Below are 18,374 nucleotides of genomic sequence, written 5' to 3' on the forward strand. Positions count from 1 at the left end.
GGAAGATCAACTCTGGAAGGAAATTATACCAAAAATCCTATTTTTCAAGATGACGAAGGAAGCTGTAGGAGGAGCCAGGAGCAGCCTGTGGTGGGCCCACACCCTAGGGCGGCGCGGCCCAGGCCCCTGGCGCGCCGGCCTATGGTCTCTGGGGGGGCCCACGACCCTTTCGCCTCCTTTTCTTCGCCAAACCCTTCGTCCCGAAGACCTAAGCCACAGAGGGTACCTCGCGAAGAGTTCTGACCGCCTCTCGCGGGGCGGAGAACACCAGAGAGAAAAGAGCTCTCCGGCGGGCGAGGAATCCGCCGGAGAAATTCCCTCCGGGAGGGGAAATCGACGCCATCGTCACCGTCATCGAGCTGGACATCATCGCCATCACCATCATCATCATCTCCACCATCATCACCGCCGTCATCACCGCTGGACACCGTCACCGCCGTAGCAATTTGGGTTTGATCTTGATTGTTTGATAGGGGAAACTCTCCCGGTATCGATTTCTACTTGTTGTTGATGCTATTGAGTGAAACCATTGAACCAAGTTTATGTTCAGATTGTTATTCATCATCATATCACCTCTGATCATGTTCCGTATGATGTCTTGTGAGTAGTTCGTTTAGTTCTTGAGGACTTGGGTGAAGTCTAAATGTTAGTAGTGAACTATGGTTGAGTAATATTCAATGGTGTGATATTTAAGTTGTGGTGTTATTCTTCTAGTGGTGTCATGTGAACGTCGACTACATGACACTTCACCATTTATGGGCCTAGGGGAATGCATCTTGTATTCGTTTGCCAATTGCGGGGTTGCCGGAGTGACAGAAACCTAAACCCCCGTTGGTATATCGATGCAGGAGGGATCGCAGGATCTCAGAGTTTAAGGCTGTGGTTAGATTTAATTCTTAATTACTTTCTTGTAGTTGCGGATGCTTGCAAGGGGTATAATCACAAGTATGTATTAGTCCTAGGAAGGGCGGTACATTAGCATAGGTTCACCCACACAACACTTATCACAACAATGAAGATTATTTAGCCGTATGTAGCGAAAGCACTAGACTAAAATCCCGTGTGTCCTCGAGAACGTTTGGTCATTATAAGTAAACAAACCGGCTTGTCCTTTGTGCTAAAAAGGATTGGGCCACTCACTGCAATTATTACTCTCGCACTTTACATACTCGTACTTTATTCAACTGTTACATCAAACCCCCCTGAATACTTGTCTGTGAGCATTTACAGTGAATCCTTCATCGAAACTGCTTGTCAACACCTTCTGCTCCTCGTTGGGATCGACATTCTTACTTATCGAAGATACTACGATACACCCCCTATACTTGTGGGTCATCAGTAAGGCAAACCGGGACCAAAGGGTTTCGATGCCTGACACGGCCTGCCATGCCCTACTGCAACCCCTTTAGTCCTGGTTTGTATTATAAACCGGGATCAAAGACCCCAAACGAACCGGGACTAGAGGGTGGGGTCGCCCCGCACCGAACGAACCGGGACCAATGCCCCCCACTGGTCCCGGCTCGTTTTAAAATCGGAACTAATGTATCTAGGGGTGCTGGACAAAAGGTATGTTCTCTGCTAGTGAATCAAAGGAGCCTTGGGAAATGAAAATCCCTAAATTATCTAAGACCAAAATACCTATGAACTAGTATTTTTTAGACATTGATCATTCTACATCACCTTGACATCTCATAAATTCATCCGCACTATATCACCCAAAGTTCGAGATAATTACACAGTATTTGCTCCTAATGAAGAAGTTCATCAACACAATACGAGTATGTAGATACCGGAAAAATGATGTACTACTATGCGGAAGTAGATCCGAACGGAGTAGTATATAAGAGCACCTTCACTCGTCTCCCCGAGGAGGCCCCCGAGCGACGTTTTTCCCATCCAGACGGCGAAATTTGGCCCAGTCGCGCCCCCGGTTCCTCGTTTTCATCCGGATTTGGCCCTTCATCCATCCGGCGAGCCCACGCCATCCCCGGCCCCCCGGGGAGCTATCGGGGAGTCCGGACGAGTGAAAAGCGGGGAAGGGCCCGATCTGTCGGCGACTGGACACAAGAACCCCACCACCACCTCGCTCAAAATCCCTACACCCCTCGTATCTCTCTCGCCGCCGGCACCACCCCGCCGGCTTGTTGCCCAGATTCCGCCGTCCCTCCTTCCCACATGCCTATATTCCGCCGTCTTTCGACGACGCCCTATCCGCCTGCCTGTTTTTCGACGGCGGCCTACTCCTCATCGTTCGCGTCTCGGCTAGCCTCGACCACGCCCGGCAGGTGTTCGTCCATTTGCCTCGCCGGCCATGGACTCAGACGAAGAGGAGGAGCAGATGTTCGTCAAGCTTATGCGGGCAGAGATGGCAGCCGCCGCCCAAGACGAGGAGCACATGATGATCCTCGGTTGCTTATCAAGCATGTACGCCGGGGTGGAAACTGGTCGACGTGTTGGGTCGACACCAGATCGCCGGAAGTGCAAGCCGAGACAGCGAATTGAGGGCTACTGCATGTAGTACGCCGACTACTTTGCCGACAATCCATTGCACGGTGAGACTGTTTTCAGGCGTCGTTTCAGGATGAGCAGAAAGCTGTTTCTGCAAATTGTGTATGCCATCCGAGACTTTGACCCCTACTTCAGATGCAAGGCAGATTGCACTGGCTTAGTTGGATTTTCGTCACTACATAAGTGCACAGTGGCTATGAGGATGCTGGCGTATGGAGCTCCCGGTGATGGTGCAGATGACTATCTTCGGATGGCGGAGTCCACCGCCCTTGATTGTTTCTACCGGTTCTTTAGGGCCGTCATAGCAGTGTTCGGGGACTTTTACTTGAGATCACCCACTGTCGAAGACACTCAGAGGATCCTTGCAACAAATGAAGCTAGGAGTTTTCCAGGGATGCTTGGAAGCATTGACTGCATGCATTGGAAATGGAAGAACTGTCCGTTTGCGTGGCAGGGAATGTACAAGGTCACAAAAAAGGCTACATTGTGATACTTGAAGCAGTGGCTACCCATGATATCTGGATTTGGCACTCTTTCTTTGGTACGCCTGGATCCAACAATGATATCAACGTCCTAAACTGCTCCCCGATCTTTTTCAAGCTTGTTGAGGGTCATGCTTCCCCGGTAAACTATGTGATCAATGGTCGGCACTACAACAAAGGATACTACCTTGCAGACGGTATCTATCCAAAGTGGGCAACATTTGTGAAGACTATCTCGAGACCCGGCACCCCCAAACATTCCGAGTGTGTCAAAAAACAAGAAGCTTGCCGAAAAGACGTCGAGCGTGCATTTGATGTCCTCCAGCAGAGATTTGCTGTCGTCCGGTTCCCCGCTATAACTTGGTCCAAAGATTAGATGTGGGAGGTGATGAACTGTTGTGTGTTCTTACACAATATGATTATTGGAAATGAGCGAAAACATCCGGTTCCTCTGGCTGAGCAAGAAGCACCATATGAGAGAGAGGGCCCTCTTGCACAGCCTAATCACCAGGTGCCGACATCATGTGCCGCCTTTATTGCTATGCGGCAGGAGATTCGAGACTCTACAATGCATCAACAGCTGCAAGATGATCTGGTGGAGCACATATGGACGCTCCGAGGCAACGCCAACGCCGACGCCAACTAGTCTGTCTTTATTAATTTGTTTCAAAACTTGTGAAATTGTGTGCTTCATTTGTTTCAACACTTGTTAAACATTGTAATGATTTTCGCCGAATTTGTTTCAGCAATTTTCTAAATCTTGTTCGCCGAACTTGTTAAATTTTATGTCGAATTTATTTGAAATATGTCAAATGGCTGAGGTTGGGGGTGTCCTGTCAGGGGACGGCTGAAACTTCAGCGCTCTCCAGGCCAAATTTTCCTCCAATCCAAAGAAAAATTTCGCCAGATTTAGACGCGAGGAGCGCCAAGCAGTGGAGATGCTCTAATCAAATTCAGCAAAGCGGTACGGCCGGGCTGGGTTTGTCTTGCTCATGAGCTCTTCTTGCTGCATCTAGCTAGCTGACCCTGTCCATCCATGATGCAAGCATCAGATTGACTCCGACGCGACGGGACGCGAGATCTTTTTTTCCCTCGCTCCTCTTTTTCCTGCCCCCTCTTCTGCACCCACCCCCTCCTGTCCTGACATCTCTGCGGCAGCGGTGGCTGTCTAGGTCCCCTTAGCTAGCTACTTAGTAGGCTCTAGAACCCTAGTCCCCTAGGCCTCTCCCCCTACACCGCTAGCTCCCTTGGCCTCTTCTGCCACTCTCTAATCTCTCTCTACTTTACTGCCCACTCAACCACTATTCTGAACAGCTGATGAGAGTTGCAGTATTGTTTACATCTCTGGTTGGATCTCTGGGCTGGATCTCATTCATCTTCCCCACCACCACACCACACAAGCCATGGCCCTTCCATCTATAAATCTTGCTCCTTGCCTTCTTCCTTCTCTATGCTTCTTCCTTCCCCTCTCACACCCTTGATTCTTGATGAGATGAGATGAGATGCTACACCATCGCTGCGTGGTTTCTCATCCTTCCTCAATTCTTGCCGATTCTCATCCCAGGTTAATTGGCCCGTGCGGTGTAGGCAATCTCCGTTGGATTCTCATGCTAGTTAGCTTCTTTCTCTCATCTGTTCTTGGCTAGCTTCTCATGGTTTTCTTGCCTCTGGTCCTGCCTTTCTCCCTACGTTCAAAGATTATTTCTCCTAGGTTTCCATCACTCAACCTTGCCTTCACTCTCTGTGGTTGCTCCTATCCCTTGTATTTTATGCGATCTTGATCTTGGGGAGATCGGCTGCCCGAGGGAACGAGTGAAGCTGCCAGCATGATCTAGCTCTGAGTGATCAACAAGCAGCATATACACATATGAGTATGTGGTCATCCCTTGCTAGGTCATGCTGCGGCAGCCTCACTTCTTCCTGCCGTTGGGCACAGCTGCTATATCTGGTGACCGATTCTACAATCTGCGCAGTGTTTTCATCAAAGGTATAATACATACGCCCTTCTTCCTCCTTCTTGGAAGCCGATCTCTCTCGCTCTCTCTCGTACGCATTGGTCACAGATATCTTAAGGATGTGTGTTCCCATGCTTTACTTCACAAGTAGTAACTGAAGGCAAGTATATGATTAACTGAAGAAGTAAGAGTATATGATTATTTCCTTCACTTGTCAAGTTGTCAGGGAATTTAGTTGCTGTGCAGGTCTTCCATGGTTTCGTTTACCGTTTTGGTGGCCAACTTGCAACATATACTATTGAATACAACAAAATCATTGATTTGAAAGCTTCTAGTTGCCGAGTTATACCTCCATTCATTTGCTCTTGTAGTTGAATCCAGACATGATAAATTGGTTTGTGATCTGCTTGCTGTAGTCACTAATCTCTAGCACTACTAAGCTCATGCTATTATTACTTGTCATTCAGAAGTAGGTACCAGTGTTCGTCTCGTTATGTGCCTTGCCCTGAGCTCGAAGCCTTGCGTCCAGGACTCCAGGTGGCGTTTCAACTGCTATTTATCCTCTGAATCTGAAACATATTTTTTTGATAGTCTATGCTACTCTCCTTGATGGGTATATTTGGTGGCTAGACACAAATGTACCGTGTATTATCATGGTCGGCTGAAGAACTCTTTTGTTGTTTTTCAAGAAATGAATCCTTATTTTATTTTATTGAGGCATAGTTACTTCGTTCTAGATCAGATGTGAGAGTGGGATTTCAGGAACTGCCAACACCCCAACTGCCAAATGCAAACTCTGAAATCATTCCACATATATGTGTGTGTTGAAGATCCTTTTGTTGCAGGTTAATTAAGGAGCATCGGTGTCATTTTCTCACCAATAGTCCCTTTCTACAGTCCCGTTTATAACACTGTTGCTTTTATGGAAATTTAGATTCTTTTGGGAACTCTGTATTTGGGTCTCCAGCTAGTTCAGATAGGCAACACTTGTCATAATTGTATGATGGCACGTACCTGAAATTATATGCTAGTGCAGCATCATCCGGATGTGTACTGAGTGTTGATTGGTGATTTGCTCCATTAATATGTATTTTCTTGAACTTCTGGTAATATGTAATTTGAATGATATAAAATCCCAATCATATGTAATTTTGAATAAGCATCACAAGCATAGTTTCTGTGTCACATGAACTACATAGCCATTGTGAAGTGACGATGTCATAACCATAGTGAAGTGACGGAATTTTATTCTCCTGAAATGTAACACAACGGATCGATCATCAAGCTAGCGTGTTAATTTACAGAGCTCCAGATTTGAGTTACAGTGTCGCGTACAGGCAATTTGTGCTGTCACTTAGGTTTCACTGTTTGCCTGTTGTCCGTGCAAAATGCACAGACCTGCTGCTCATTGGCCGTTGCTGCAGCTGCTATCCAAAAGCCTGTATGCATACACTGGTTAATAACACACTACGCAGGGAGGGGTCTCTTCAATTTCAGTGTACTATACGAACCGGGGACAGATGCGGAGCTTGCTACATTTGAGGCCTTGCACACATACATAAATACTCCCTTCTGCCTCACTTCTAAAGTTATGTCTGTCACATTTGGCTTCTTTATTCACTTTTAATCAATGTGAAAATTTGTTGTCCCTAATATTTCCCTTTTATTTATTTTGTTCTAGATATGTCTTGGTTAAGATTTTAAGTCTAAATCAATCCTGATATATAGGTATGCAATATAGTGACAAGTATTGAAAAATGCAAACATAGCCCAAGCTACATGTAGTTTTTTAAAACTAAATTTTAAGGTTTGAACTCTAAAAAATATATCAAAAATGTAGATAATGATGTAATTTACCAACGTGTGAATTCTCAATTTAAAGCACTTGCACTCGGGCCACGCAAAATGATAAGATCTGACAATGTTTGTAGGTGTGAAAAGTTGCACTGTTCCCTGATTCAAATTCTCACTTTTGTGATTTTTTGCATAGACTAGAATTAAGGTTATCTTGAGTTGAGATTTTTCAGGCCGATAGATTGGGTCGAAATTTTGCTTGGTACAATGGGGAGATTGCAACTTTGCAAGGCGACGCACTCCTCTCTCTCACTGCTATCAGTGAACACCGCCAACGTTCACTAATCTGGCTCGACTGCTAGCCGGATCGTGGCGTATGGCAACCATCAAAGAGACGACGGCGGGATTGATGCGATGGCATCGTTTAATCCGGCGATTTCTCCTTTGTCTGGCTAGTTATGTGTGTCCAGGCTGGTAGAGTTATGCATGGTGACTATGGTAGCTTAGGGCATCTCCAACCGGGCGACCCAAACGGACGCGCTGGGCCGTCCGTTTTGGGCCGTTTGCGTACCCGAGCGGACGCGCGGACGGAGCCCCGCGTCCGCGCGTTCGTTTGGGTCGCGCGCTGCGCCCAACGCCAGATTTGGGTCGCGGCGCCCCATGGTATGTTTTTCTTGTAAATTCACTAGAAAAACGCAAAATAAATTGTAGAAAAAATATATAAAGTAGTTCAAATGCTCAAAATGTATTACACATTACGTAGTCCATGTAATCAAGGATAAAGTATTATTCAAATAAAATGAAAAAACGATACAAAATGCTCTAGGCTTAAGGATCTCCTTCATCATTGTTGTTTGCAGCATTGTTGCCTACATGCTGCCACATGTGCTCGACCAAATCAGCCTGAAGCTGGTTGTGTACAGCTAGATCTCGAATTTCATGGTGCGCATGAAGAATGTCCTGGAATGATGCCGGAGCACCTTGAGGAGTAACCAACTCTCCTTGGCCTTCCCAGTCATTATCAAAGAGTGAATCATCCCGCTCTACCTCAACAATCATGTTATGCATGATTACACAAGCGGTCATCACCTCCCACAGAGTTTGCACATCCCAGGCTCTGGCAGGGTGTCTGACGATAGCCCAACGAGCTTGGAGGATGCCAAACGCCCGCTCGACATCTTTCCGGGCTGCCTCCTGCTCTTTGGCAAACCTTGCCTCCTGCTCTGAGTTGGGGTTTCGGATTGTCTTCACGAGTGTAGCCCAAGGTGGATAGATACCATCAGCAAGGTAGTACCCCTTGGTGTAGTGGTGGCCATTGATCTCAAAATCCACATCAGGGGACTGATCGTACGCTAGCCTATCAAACACCGGAGAGCGCTGCAGCACATTGATGTCATTGTGCGAGCCAGCCATTCCGAAGAATGAGTGCCAAATCCATGTGTCATGGGAAGCAACAGCTTCAAGAATGACTGTGCACCCCTCAGAATGGCCGCTGTATGCCCCCTGCCAACCAAAGGGGCAGTTCTTCCACTCCCAGTGCATGCAGTCTATGCTGCCAAGCATCCCAGGAAAACCCCTGGAAGCGTTGATCGACAACAGACGAGCTGTGTCCTCTGCATTAGGTTGACGGAGGTACTGTTCTCCGAACGAACCGATCACTGCTCTGCAGAACCTGTACATCGATTCCAAGCCGGTTGACTCACTCATGCGCGTGTACTCATCTACGAAATCACCGGCAACGCCATATGCGAGCATCCTAATCGCTGCCGTGCATTTCTGGTACGAAGAGAGGCCTACCTTGCCAATTGCATCCACTTTCGCACAGAAGTAGTCGTCGTAGATCTTGACGCCATCCATTATCCGGCGGAACAGCGGCCTGGTCATCCGAAAACGACGGCGAAATAATTGCGGCACGAACAATGGAGTGGGTTGGAAGTAGTCGTTGTAGAGCTGGTCGTGGCCGCGTTCTCTTTTGCGGTCCAAGGCGGCCGCGCGCCCCGGCAACGACCCCCGGAACACGGGGATTTGCGAGACAGTGTGCTCGTGGATGAGCAGCGCAGCATCCGTGAAAAAATCGTCGTCGGACTCCTCTTCTGACGACGTGTCGATGAAGTTCTTGAAGTAGTATTCGTCGTCGCTGTCCACCATGATCTGAAAAGGACACATTTTAGTTCGAGCATTTGAACGAACACCTCGCAGGCGGAGGCGATCCAAATGCTTCTCTAGGGACCTGCAGCCATGGCCGTCTCAGCCGACTTGCGGTCTGGAAAGACGGTGCAGGAGAGCTCACCTCCGACGGAAACGGCGCAGCTGCGAACGGCGGGAGGTGTCGCGACGGTGAGAGGACAACAGCGCCGGCGGCGGCGTCCTCCGACTCTGCTACGACTCGGCGATAGCAGCGCGGGACCTCGACCTATGCTTCCGCCCCGCTTGCCGGCGTCTCGACGACGATGGCCGGCGTCGACGCGCTCCCAAATCGCCGGTCCGTGGGTGGCGGCGGAGCGGTGGGGAGATGTGTGCGACGGCCTTGTGTTTTGGGTGGCAGACAGGCGGGCCAGGGCGGACAAGGGGAGGACGCGAGCGACCAGCCTTTCGCGTCCGCGGCCACGCAAACTCGTCCAAGATTTGGGCCGGGTTTGGGTCGTCCCGGACGCCGCGGCCATCCGTTTTAGGGATGGGTCCGCGCGCTGGGCCGCGTTTTTGTCCGTTTCGACCCATCCGGACGCGCGGGCGCGGGATGGGTCGCCCGGTTGGAGATGCCCTTATATCACAGATGTATTCTGTCCGGTCAGAACGAGTGACGGTTAGCCCTTCTGGCTTGATCAGGCAACGTTAACATTGCCGACATGATGAAGACGATGTCTTGGAGAAATTGTGCAATTTGTCAGCTCAGGTGTTGCTCCACTAGTGTCATTGTCATAGATTTTGTGGTATGATATTAGAGATGTTGTCGCCAGGCGTGCTCTACATGGATTGTCCCTGGTTTTTTAACAAGATTTGTTCGAGATGCTTGGTTTTGATTGCATTCTTAAGAAATAATATATAGTTGTGTGCATACATGGTGCAGATATTGTGTTTTGCCCTGCTTTTCAAAGAAAAAACAGTACGCTATTTTAGATGAAAAGGAGCAAGTTATCCACTAGATTGAAATTGTGTTTTCAAAATTGATTGTAACTTAAAGAAACCTCAACCGAATGGAAATTCTCCCTTCCCCTCCCACCCGGGTCGCCTCGCGTGCGACGACTCTAGAGGCCCCGCCCTCACCCTAGCGAGTCGCCCTTTGATCTACTTCCCATGGCCGTTGCCGCCAGCTTCGTCGGCGGGGGCGGCAACACCCAGCTTATTAACGGGGCGATCCATGTGGAACGCGGGTGGTGGCAGAGATCCTTCACGGCGGCGCATTGACCGACGACCGGGTCTCCTCCTCGCTGCGTGGTTCGGCCGGATCTGGCGGAAGATCGTCCCTATTCTGTCGTCTTCTTCCTCAACTGGCATGGCCGGTGAGGTTCAGAGCGGCGGATTCAACAGGATGCTTGCGGGTGGCATGGGGGCTACTAGCTCAGCTTGAATAAAATTGGCGGACCTAGGGTTCCAACTCGCCAAGATGATGATCATCCGGATGCATGTGTTCCGGAAGCCTCCACCGACAAAATCCACTAGGTGATTCATGCCTGGAGATTGTTGGATCGGGCGGGATGCGGTCATGCACACCCATGTTTTTCTCTCACCGTTGGTCTCAGAGGTAGCGCTGTGAAGCTTTGCTGGCGTACCATCATGGGTCACACTTTCTCGTTCCATGGTGAAGTCGGCTGTGGGAGAATGTCATGGAAGCCGAGATCTGAGGACTAGCAATGGTGCTTCGAGTCTTTGTGGCGATGAGATATTGGCTTGGTGATTCGTGATTTGGAGTAGAGGTATCGTAAGAGAAGGTGACAAAACATGAGAAGTTAGTCTTATCTTTCGGGGTGAAAATCTAAGGTCTTGTTTTAATTGGTTATGCCTATCAAAGGCCTTGTTGAATGCATTGTTTTGTGATGAGGATCTTCTCCTGATAGGACGACAATTGCGTTTGTGCATTATTTCCTTTCCTTCTTGGAGGCGTCGCTTTTGGAGAAGCTGAACTTCTCATGTTGTCTTGGTGGTGTTAGTGACTGGTAAAGGAATAGGTCACTATAGCATGAACTTTGTTTTGTTTTATTGTGATTTTATTTATTTATATGCATCCATAATGCTACTAGGACAATAAGTTGATGCTAAGTATAATTGGTATCTTCTCATATTAAGATATGAGAGTCGCATCCCCAAACCGTCTCTCAAAGGGATTTAGGGCGTGCCGGACAAAAAAATTATCCCAGCCGCGTCCCTCAAAGCCGCTTTTTGTCCGGCGCGGCCAGATACGGTGTCCGGCGCCCCGAGCCCGTCCCCGCCCCACAGGGGACGCTCCGGGGACGCCGGACACACCGAAAAGCGAGGCGGGGAGTGGCGGGGCTGACACGTCAGCGACACACTGAATTTTAACCTAACCGTCGCCTACCTCGCGACGGAAGTTATTGGCGCGCAGCGACGATGCAGTTCCCGCAGAGGCGCATCGAACGTATCATCACGCCTAGCTCCGCGTGCCGACGTTAATGAGCGCCACCGCTCCCCCGCCTCCCTCCGGCCTATAAAAAGGGCAGCCTCTCATCGTCCCTCTCACACACAAACCCTAGCGCCTCCCTCCCCAACCCTAGCCGCCACCATCTCAAGAGTCGACGCCATGGCTGGTAGAGGCGGAGACCGAGCTCACGGCCATGGTCGTGGTCGTGGTCGCGGCAGAGCTGCACGCTCGCCGTCGCTTGCGACGCCATCATCGGACATGCAGGACGAGGAGGGCCCCGTGCTGTTCGAGTTCATCGTCGTCCTCAAGGGCGACCCGCGCAGCATCCAGAGGCTGACGGACACCTTCGCCGACTTCGTCGCCGGCGATGAGTGCCCGGGCTCGCTGCATCTGCGGGAGGATGACTACGGCTGCTGTCGGTGGATCGTCGACGTGATCTACGACGCGCGCGGCAAGATGTACCTCCACATCGGCTGGGAGAAGTTCGCGCGCTACCACCGTCTCGAAGTTGGCTTCGTGCTCGTGTTCTCTTACTATGGCGACATGGACATGAGCGACAAGGTGTTCGACGAGACGCGTTGCCGCCGTAACTACCACGGCGACAGCGCCGAGGAGGACGACGACTAAAAAGTGTTGTTTCTTCGCAGCGAATATATGCAAGGAGGTTTCTGGTTGTTCTTTCTCCGAAGAACCAACAGGGGCACCCTCACCAGCTGGATTTTTCAGTTTGGGTGACTGGGTGTGCCCTCGATTGTTCTTTCTTGGCAGCGAACACACGAAACTCGATGCCTGATCTAGTTAGATTTAGTTATTTTTGCAATATTTTATATTTATGTCAACCAGAGTTCAAACTACGTATTAGTTTGTGGAAAACCATGTTCCAAATTATGTCTTCGTGTAAACCACGTTTCCAATTCAATTATGTATTAGTTTGTGAAATATTTCTTCTCTTTATTGAAATAAAAATGCAAAAAAACAAAAAAAAAGTATTTTAATATTTGGGACGGTGTTTGGGAGACGCCACTGGGGAGCGAGTCTCAAGCGCGGCACGAACGAATGAGGTTGGGGACGGTTTACGGACGGTGACTGATATTTGTTTAAAAAAGAAACCATAAAATTTCGTATGGAACGTACAACGGTGTCCTGGTTCCACAAATATAAAAATGGCAAGGCATTAACCGGCGGTACTCCATCACTGTATGTGCACGTACGGCCGAGCAAGACAAGAACTGAATGTAAACAGCTGTATGAATGCGAGGGCCGCAATAACTTGTGTTGTCAGTGATCAGTTTGCTTCGTTTCCTTCGTCATTTCTATCAGAATTGGAGAAAAAAATACATGTCAGTGTGATCAGTCACATGCTTCCATCTCGATCGATCGCCTTCCTTGGTTTTACCGCTTCGTGATGCAGAAGCCGTACCACCCATGTTCAATCAGTTTTTGTTTGGTTTACATCGTCTTTGTCTGTTTGTAACTTTTGCCGCCTTCTGTTTTTCTTTTCTATATAGGATATTTTTCTTTCTGGAGTGCCGCTGCCTCAGATTATCATTCTGTTTTTCCGTACAAACATGTTTAGACTAGTTTTTAGGATTACAAAAAATTGTCTTAATTATATTGTACAAAATATAAGTTGCCTTGCAAAAAGCTCTTGTCCGCAGCAATTCCCAAGTCGAGGACGAGCTCCATGAGCTATCTGTTATTTTCTTTTGATAATTATAGTTACAGGTTTAAAAAGTCTTAAAAACAATGGATGTAGTACTACAAGCGTGCAAAATCTTAATGCACAATAATTTGTATTTTAAACTACATAAAATTGAAAAAAAATATGGATCCAAGTTGACTCTTTAACCTCCGAAATTGTCTGATTCTACCATTTTCTTCTAGCCTAAAATACCAATAATTTTGGATTGGGAGTTTGCACCATTATACTATACATCTTTTACTACATCCACCATTTTAAAGTATTTATGTAACTTGTAAATATAGTTTTCAGTTTTTAAAATAATTAAAATGCTTCATGGAGCCCGGGAGCCATTTGGCTGCACTCCTTGCCTCCATCTTATTGGTATTTTTTTTTGCTAATTATGTTCCTTCAGTTAAAAATATTGATCATTGCAAATGTATCTTGATGATTTTTTTTATCCTAAATTCCGAACATTATATCAAGCATGTCATGGTACGCCCATATAGGTGTATTAGAACTGGTCACAAAGGTGTCTACCACGGCGATCTGGCAATTGAGTGCAATTAAGTTTCAATCCTTTGTCACTGACGCCTATGCGGTCGACTTGGTACATCTCGTTAAGGGCATGCAAGGCTCAGCACAATACTCATGCTATGGGATTGGTGTCGAATGTTCAGCAAGGTTGGACGTTCTAATGGTGCAGGTGGTCTCTAGTCGCCCCTTGAGAACTTATTTCGTGCAAACACGGTTTTCGGTCATGTGACGATGTACATGCTAGGAGCGTGTGCATGAGTCGCTGTCTCCGATTGGTCAAGACATTGATGGAGTTGGAGATTGCAGATCAAGGATCCATTGCTTGTCCATCTTGAATATTGTAGCCCTTTTTTCTTCTTGTCAAGCAGGGGCGGCGATACATAGTGTGACTCTGATTTGGTGGTGCTCATCGAGTACATAGTCTTGAGTTCCAAGATAAAGACTCTAGGTCATTTTTTTTAAGGGGATTACCTTTGCCTAGAGTTATCGAACACACTCCCGTCATTTATCAGGAGAGGTACAATAAAGATAGGGGATCAACGTGGCAAGTACAAGAAATGGAATATTAGAACCAATTTCTAGCAAGCTCATGTGCCACTTAATTGGCTTCTATTAAGTGCTCATAAGTAACCTTTGTGAAATGTGAGGACAAGATGTTGCAATTGCGGAAGATAGCTGTTGTAGCAATTGCTGATATCCCCCTTCTCTCATAGTCTCGACCACTAGGGAATTATTTGATTGAATTATAAACCGATTGCGACCCATGTGTTGTGCTAAACGCAGTCCCTCCCGCGGAGCGTATCCTTCATCCATCATCGCATCATCCACAAAAGGAAGAGCTTTACTTGGTTCTATGATGAATTTACCATGGAAGTATCTTACCAGAAAGCAAGCACTTCCACGTCATTCGTTCTCGCTATAAGCGATGCCAAAATTGGTTTTCAAACCTCCCATGTAGGTATAGATCTTTCATCTCATGCTCGTGTACCACGTCAATCTAATTACCACGCCAATCTAGAGAGTAGAGAACAAAAACAGACGTGAAATTAATTCACTCTGAAAAGCACTTCAGTACTCGCATCCGAGAAGTTGGATCTGCTTAACAGATTTTGCCATGGGGTCCCCGATTTGAGCAAGGGCCTGCACGCCAGGTGTGGCGAGCCACGGCGGACTTCCCGTCCTGCTTCCGGGATTAAATGATACTGATTTGGTACTGTAGATGTTAATATTTTTCTGTATAAATTCGATCAACCTTTACATTGTTTGAATTTGATTAAAACTTATACACCTTCCTTTAACAACCGGAAGTAGCATTTCTATCTATCACAAAAATTGCATCGGCAAGCTAATTAAGGCGTAGGCGATCAATCTGCTCCTCCAGTTATACGCGATCTCCGTCTACCACACTGCACTGCGCTTTGGCCTGGAAGAACAGTAAGCTAACGTGACCAAGTAGAGATATGTCTCCTGCAGGCTGCAGCATCTGGGATTCGTTCACTCATCCAGCCACTGGTATCTCAACAACACAGACTTCGCAAATTATTGGTGAGATCAGGGGGAATGTATGCAGCATCTACAGCAAATGCCTGACAGTCCGTTACATCCAACACTGTTTCAGCACAGCACTGTTATGCCCCTCCCTACCTGCTACCTAGCTATCTCTCCAAGAATTCTGCATCCTCATGCGTTTTTATTTTTGCTAAGGAAAGAGGGGGTCGACAAGACAACTACGCCAGTGTACCATTCAGTTTTTTTTTTTTTTGAAAACACAGTACAACGCAGACGCTCACAAACACGCACGTACCATTCAGTTAAGAGTGCTACCAAGTGTATGTGGATACTTCTAGGATGGGGATACCGTTAGAGCCATGTCACACTGTCACTGCATTTTAATTCATGCATATCTTTGGGCACAGATGTTAATTCAAGCCGTGTGTCAAGTATTAGTACAAGACATCATTGCATATAGATGGACTCACCGAGGGACCAGAAAACAACCAAGTTGGATAATGTGCTATGTAATCACTGCAGTGAACATAACATATATTCGCATAACTTCAGGCTTTCTGCTACTTTATTTGGATACATGTACAACTCCTCACGCTAACCCTTTCTTCAATACTTTGTACAAACAACTGTTTTCTCAGATATTACCTAGTAACATAGATATAGCGCACATTTTTTCCCGCAACAAAAACATAGATATAGGCTGATCCTGCAGAAAAGATTGTACATGGCACACACCTGAGCATAAGCATCCCAAGAAGACCAATTATATCGGCATGTAATTGTAACAGGGTTCCAATACATACCATATGCTTCTGAAGGTATCTGCGGATTTAGTATTGCGAAGACCAATCTGCAGCACTGCCAGTTCTAGGAATGCTGCCGACATCCTTCTTGGCCTCTGCATCGACTGCGTAAGTTGTGCCGCATACTTCACCTCTGCTGTCGACCCTTGGCACCGGCTTGACCTCGTTCAGAGGATGCTCGTAGCTCTGCAATCCCCCAGACGTAGTGAAGAAGAAACCTGACGAGGAAAGCAGCCGGCGATCAGAGGACGAGAAAGAATAATAGCTGCACTTTTGATGATTTTGAGTTCTCAAAAATACTTCTTATGATTTTGGTTGGTTGATTATGATTATCTCATACCTTTGGGGAACGGCGCAAACGATTTTCCACAAGCATTCTTCACAATTTCAGCATCGTCAGAGACGACAAGATGACCCACGGAGTCAACTCCCCAGTAAAATGGGACGCCACCATCAGCATCCTATAAGAAGATGCAGTAAGGACCAACTGATGGATACACCATAATTTTGTCTGTCGCTTGTTGTAAAATCCTGACATGTACAATCCTAGAGTTGCACAATGAAGATTTGGTTTCAGATATAACAGAGGGAATTGGTGTTGCCTACTCGACGGTCAGGTGGCGATCTTACAGAACTACGAAGTATGAACGAACGTCATCTATTATTATCTGAATGATCGAACATTCTGATGAGTAATGTTATGCTACACAGGCCCCATAAATTCAGTAAATATATGGGCCAAAGTGGGGCAGGCATTTAACACAACTACTGAACTACTACAGGCAGTTAACTCCATATATAGATTATCACTGAACCGACTGACAGTAACGGCATGTAAGAATTCTCTGTTAAAACTCTTTAAAAAGAAAAATGCATTACGATCATTGAGCTGATTATTCAAAGTAAGCACACAATTAGTACAATCCTAACAGCAATTAGTACAATCCTAACAGTTAACTATGGCAGTTCTTGTTTTTTGTGAACAAGGTATACTACTAGAGCTTGCACATTACTGAACTGAATTTAGTAGACACACCTCGACAAGATGAGAACCCAAACAATATTCACTTACAGCAGCCATGAAGACCGAAGTGGTGGAGCGATCATACAGCGCAAACGCGAATTTCCCATTGAAATCTCTGACGACTTGGTCTGCAGGGTAAGGTCCCCTGTCCCTCAGGGTTCTGTAAGCCTCAATGACGATGTTGATCTCACTCGCAACTTTGCTCAGCCCGTACTGCTGCTTCAGCACAGCGATGTTCTCGATCGCGCCTTGGAACAGGCAGAATATGTCGTCGACGACACCAAACAACCTACAGACATAAGCCATCTAGTTAAAAGAAAGTAGGCAGCAGAGACCTCAGATCACAAACATGCCCAACAGCCCAAGGTACGGAGTTATAGTGACATAACTTGGCCGGATTCAGGGGAGTCTGTTTTTTATGGTGCTGGTGCAGGGTGCAACATTTCTTACCAACGAACTAGTGAGAACTGGCACCGTACTCAAAGTTCCCGGCAATTTAGCTGTTCACTTGCGACACATGAGCACAAACATGAGTGCGACTGTCGGTTGTTTACAATTTGCCGACATGCATGGTTCAGATTTCAGAAGATCGAAACACTAAAGCACCTAACACAGACGCAGTTCATGTAGGGACGTATTCTGGTGTTCAGTCATCACGCAGGATTGGGTGTTTCAGAAAAGAAAATGAAGAAATCGCTCACCAGAGAGGAAAACAGCCAAGACCAACCTGGTTAGTTACAGTAGTATCTAACACTGCAAGTCTACGGCATCTTACGACCGATCATCATGTATAAGATGCTTGCAAAAAGGAGAATTCCGTCACCTGGGGAGGAAGGGGCTCTGCTCGTGGGACGAGTACGCCATGGCCGCGGCGTCGCCGAAGCTGACGGTGACCGCGCCGGGGCGCGCCTCCCGGAACCGGTCGGCGAGCCCCTCCGCGCCGTTCCCGGCCTCGCCCGGCTGCCGCAGCCCCTCCGGGCTCGGCGCTACCTCCCTGTTGAACACCGCGAGCATGGTCGATCCTGAGCCGAAACCTCGTCGGCGCGTGGTGCGTGGCGTGTGGTGTACGGGCCGATGCTTCCAGTGCGCTCGCAGTCGGGCAGGTGTTTCGAGTGGTGGCGAAGACAGGGACGGTAGCTATCTTTATACTGCAGCGGCGGCGGTACGTGGCCGCGGCGGATGGGCGGCGACGGGAATGCGGCAGAAGGGTCGAGACGGATCTGCACCGTTTGGAGGGAGCGGACTGGTCCGCATATTGGAAGGAGCCGGAACAGTGCACAAGTCTCCAAGAAGGAAAAAGTTTTTTATTTTCTCCTATTAATAATTGTTCAGTGGTAAACTGGTAATTTCATCTACGGTTGGCGTCGTCCCACTAAAAGTCGGCTGCTTGAGAAGGCATTTGGTTATTTGGATGATGTGAGTTGGTGTATTGTCACCCCTTCATCCCTATGTAGGTTTAGCGAGGTGGCTCAAATCACAACTTA

The 18,374-nt window shown here is 47.5% G+C and overlaps 2 protein-coding genes and 1 long non-coding RNA gene across 3 annotated transcripts; 1 reads left to right on the forward strand and 2 right to left on the reverse strand.

Moving 5' to 3' along the window:
- The first annotated feature begins 4,317 nt into the window (after nt 1-4,317).
- Nucleotides 4,318-5,657, forward strand: LOC127292412 (uncharacterized). Its single transcript, XR_007845132.2, has 2 exons — nt 4,318-4,977; nt 5,413-5,657. It is a non-coding gene; the product is annotated as an uncharacterized lncRNA (long non-coding RNA).
- A 1,596-nt stretch (nt 5,658-7,253) lies between these two features.
- On the reverse strand, nt 7,254-8,960 carry LOC139830468 (uncharacterized). The gene has a single exon (XM_071818594.1). It carries the CDS (start codon nt 8,903-8,905, stop codon nt 7,568-7,570), a length of 1,338 nt encoding a protein of 445 aa, XP_071674695.1. The 5' UTR covers nt 8,906-8,960; the 3' UTR covers nt 7,254-7,567.
- A 6,577-nt stretch (nt 8,961-15,537) lies between these two features.
- Nucleotides 15,538-18,114, reverse strand: LOC127292413 (stem-specific protein TSJT1). Its single transcript, XM_051321805.2, has 5 exons — nt 17,714-18,114; nt 16,939-17,179; nt 16,207-16,327; nt 15,867-16,084; nt 15,538-15,769 (listed from the first exon to the last, which is right to left on the reverse strand). The coding sequence occupies exons 1-4, from the start codon at nt 17,902-17,904 to the stop codon at nt 15,894-15,896; spliced, it is 744 nt and encodes a 247-aa protein (XP_051177765.1). The 5' UTR covers nt 17,905-18,114; the 3' UTR covers nt 15,538-15,769; nt 15,867-15,893.
- Nucleotides 18,115-18,374: the final 260 nt, after the last annotated feature.

Source organism: Lolium perenne, chromosome 4 (genome assembly GCF_019359855.2).
Source record: "Lolium perenne isolate Kyuss_39 chromosome 4, Kyuss_2.0, whole genome shotgun sequence".
NCBI lineage: Eukaryota > Viridiplantae > Streptophyta > Magnoliopsida > Poales > Poaceae > Lolium > Lolium perenne.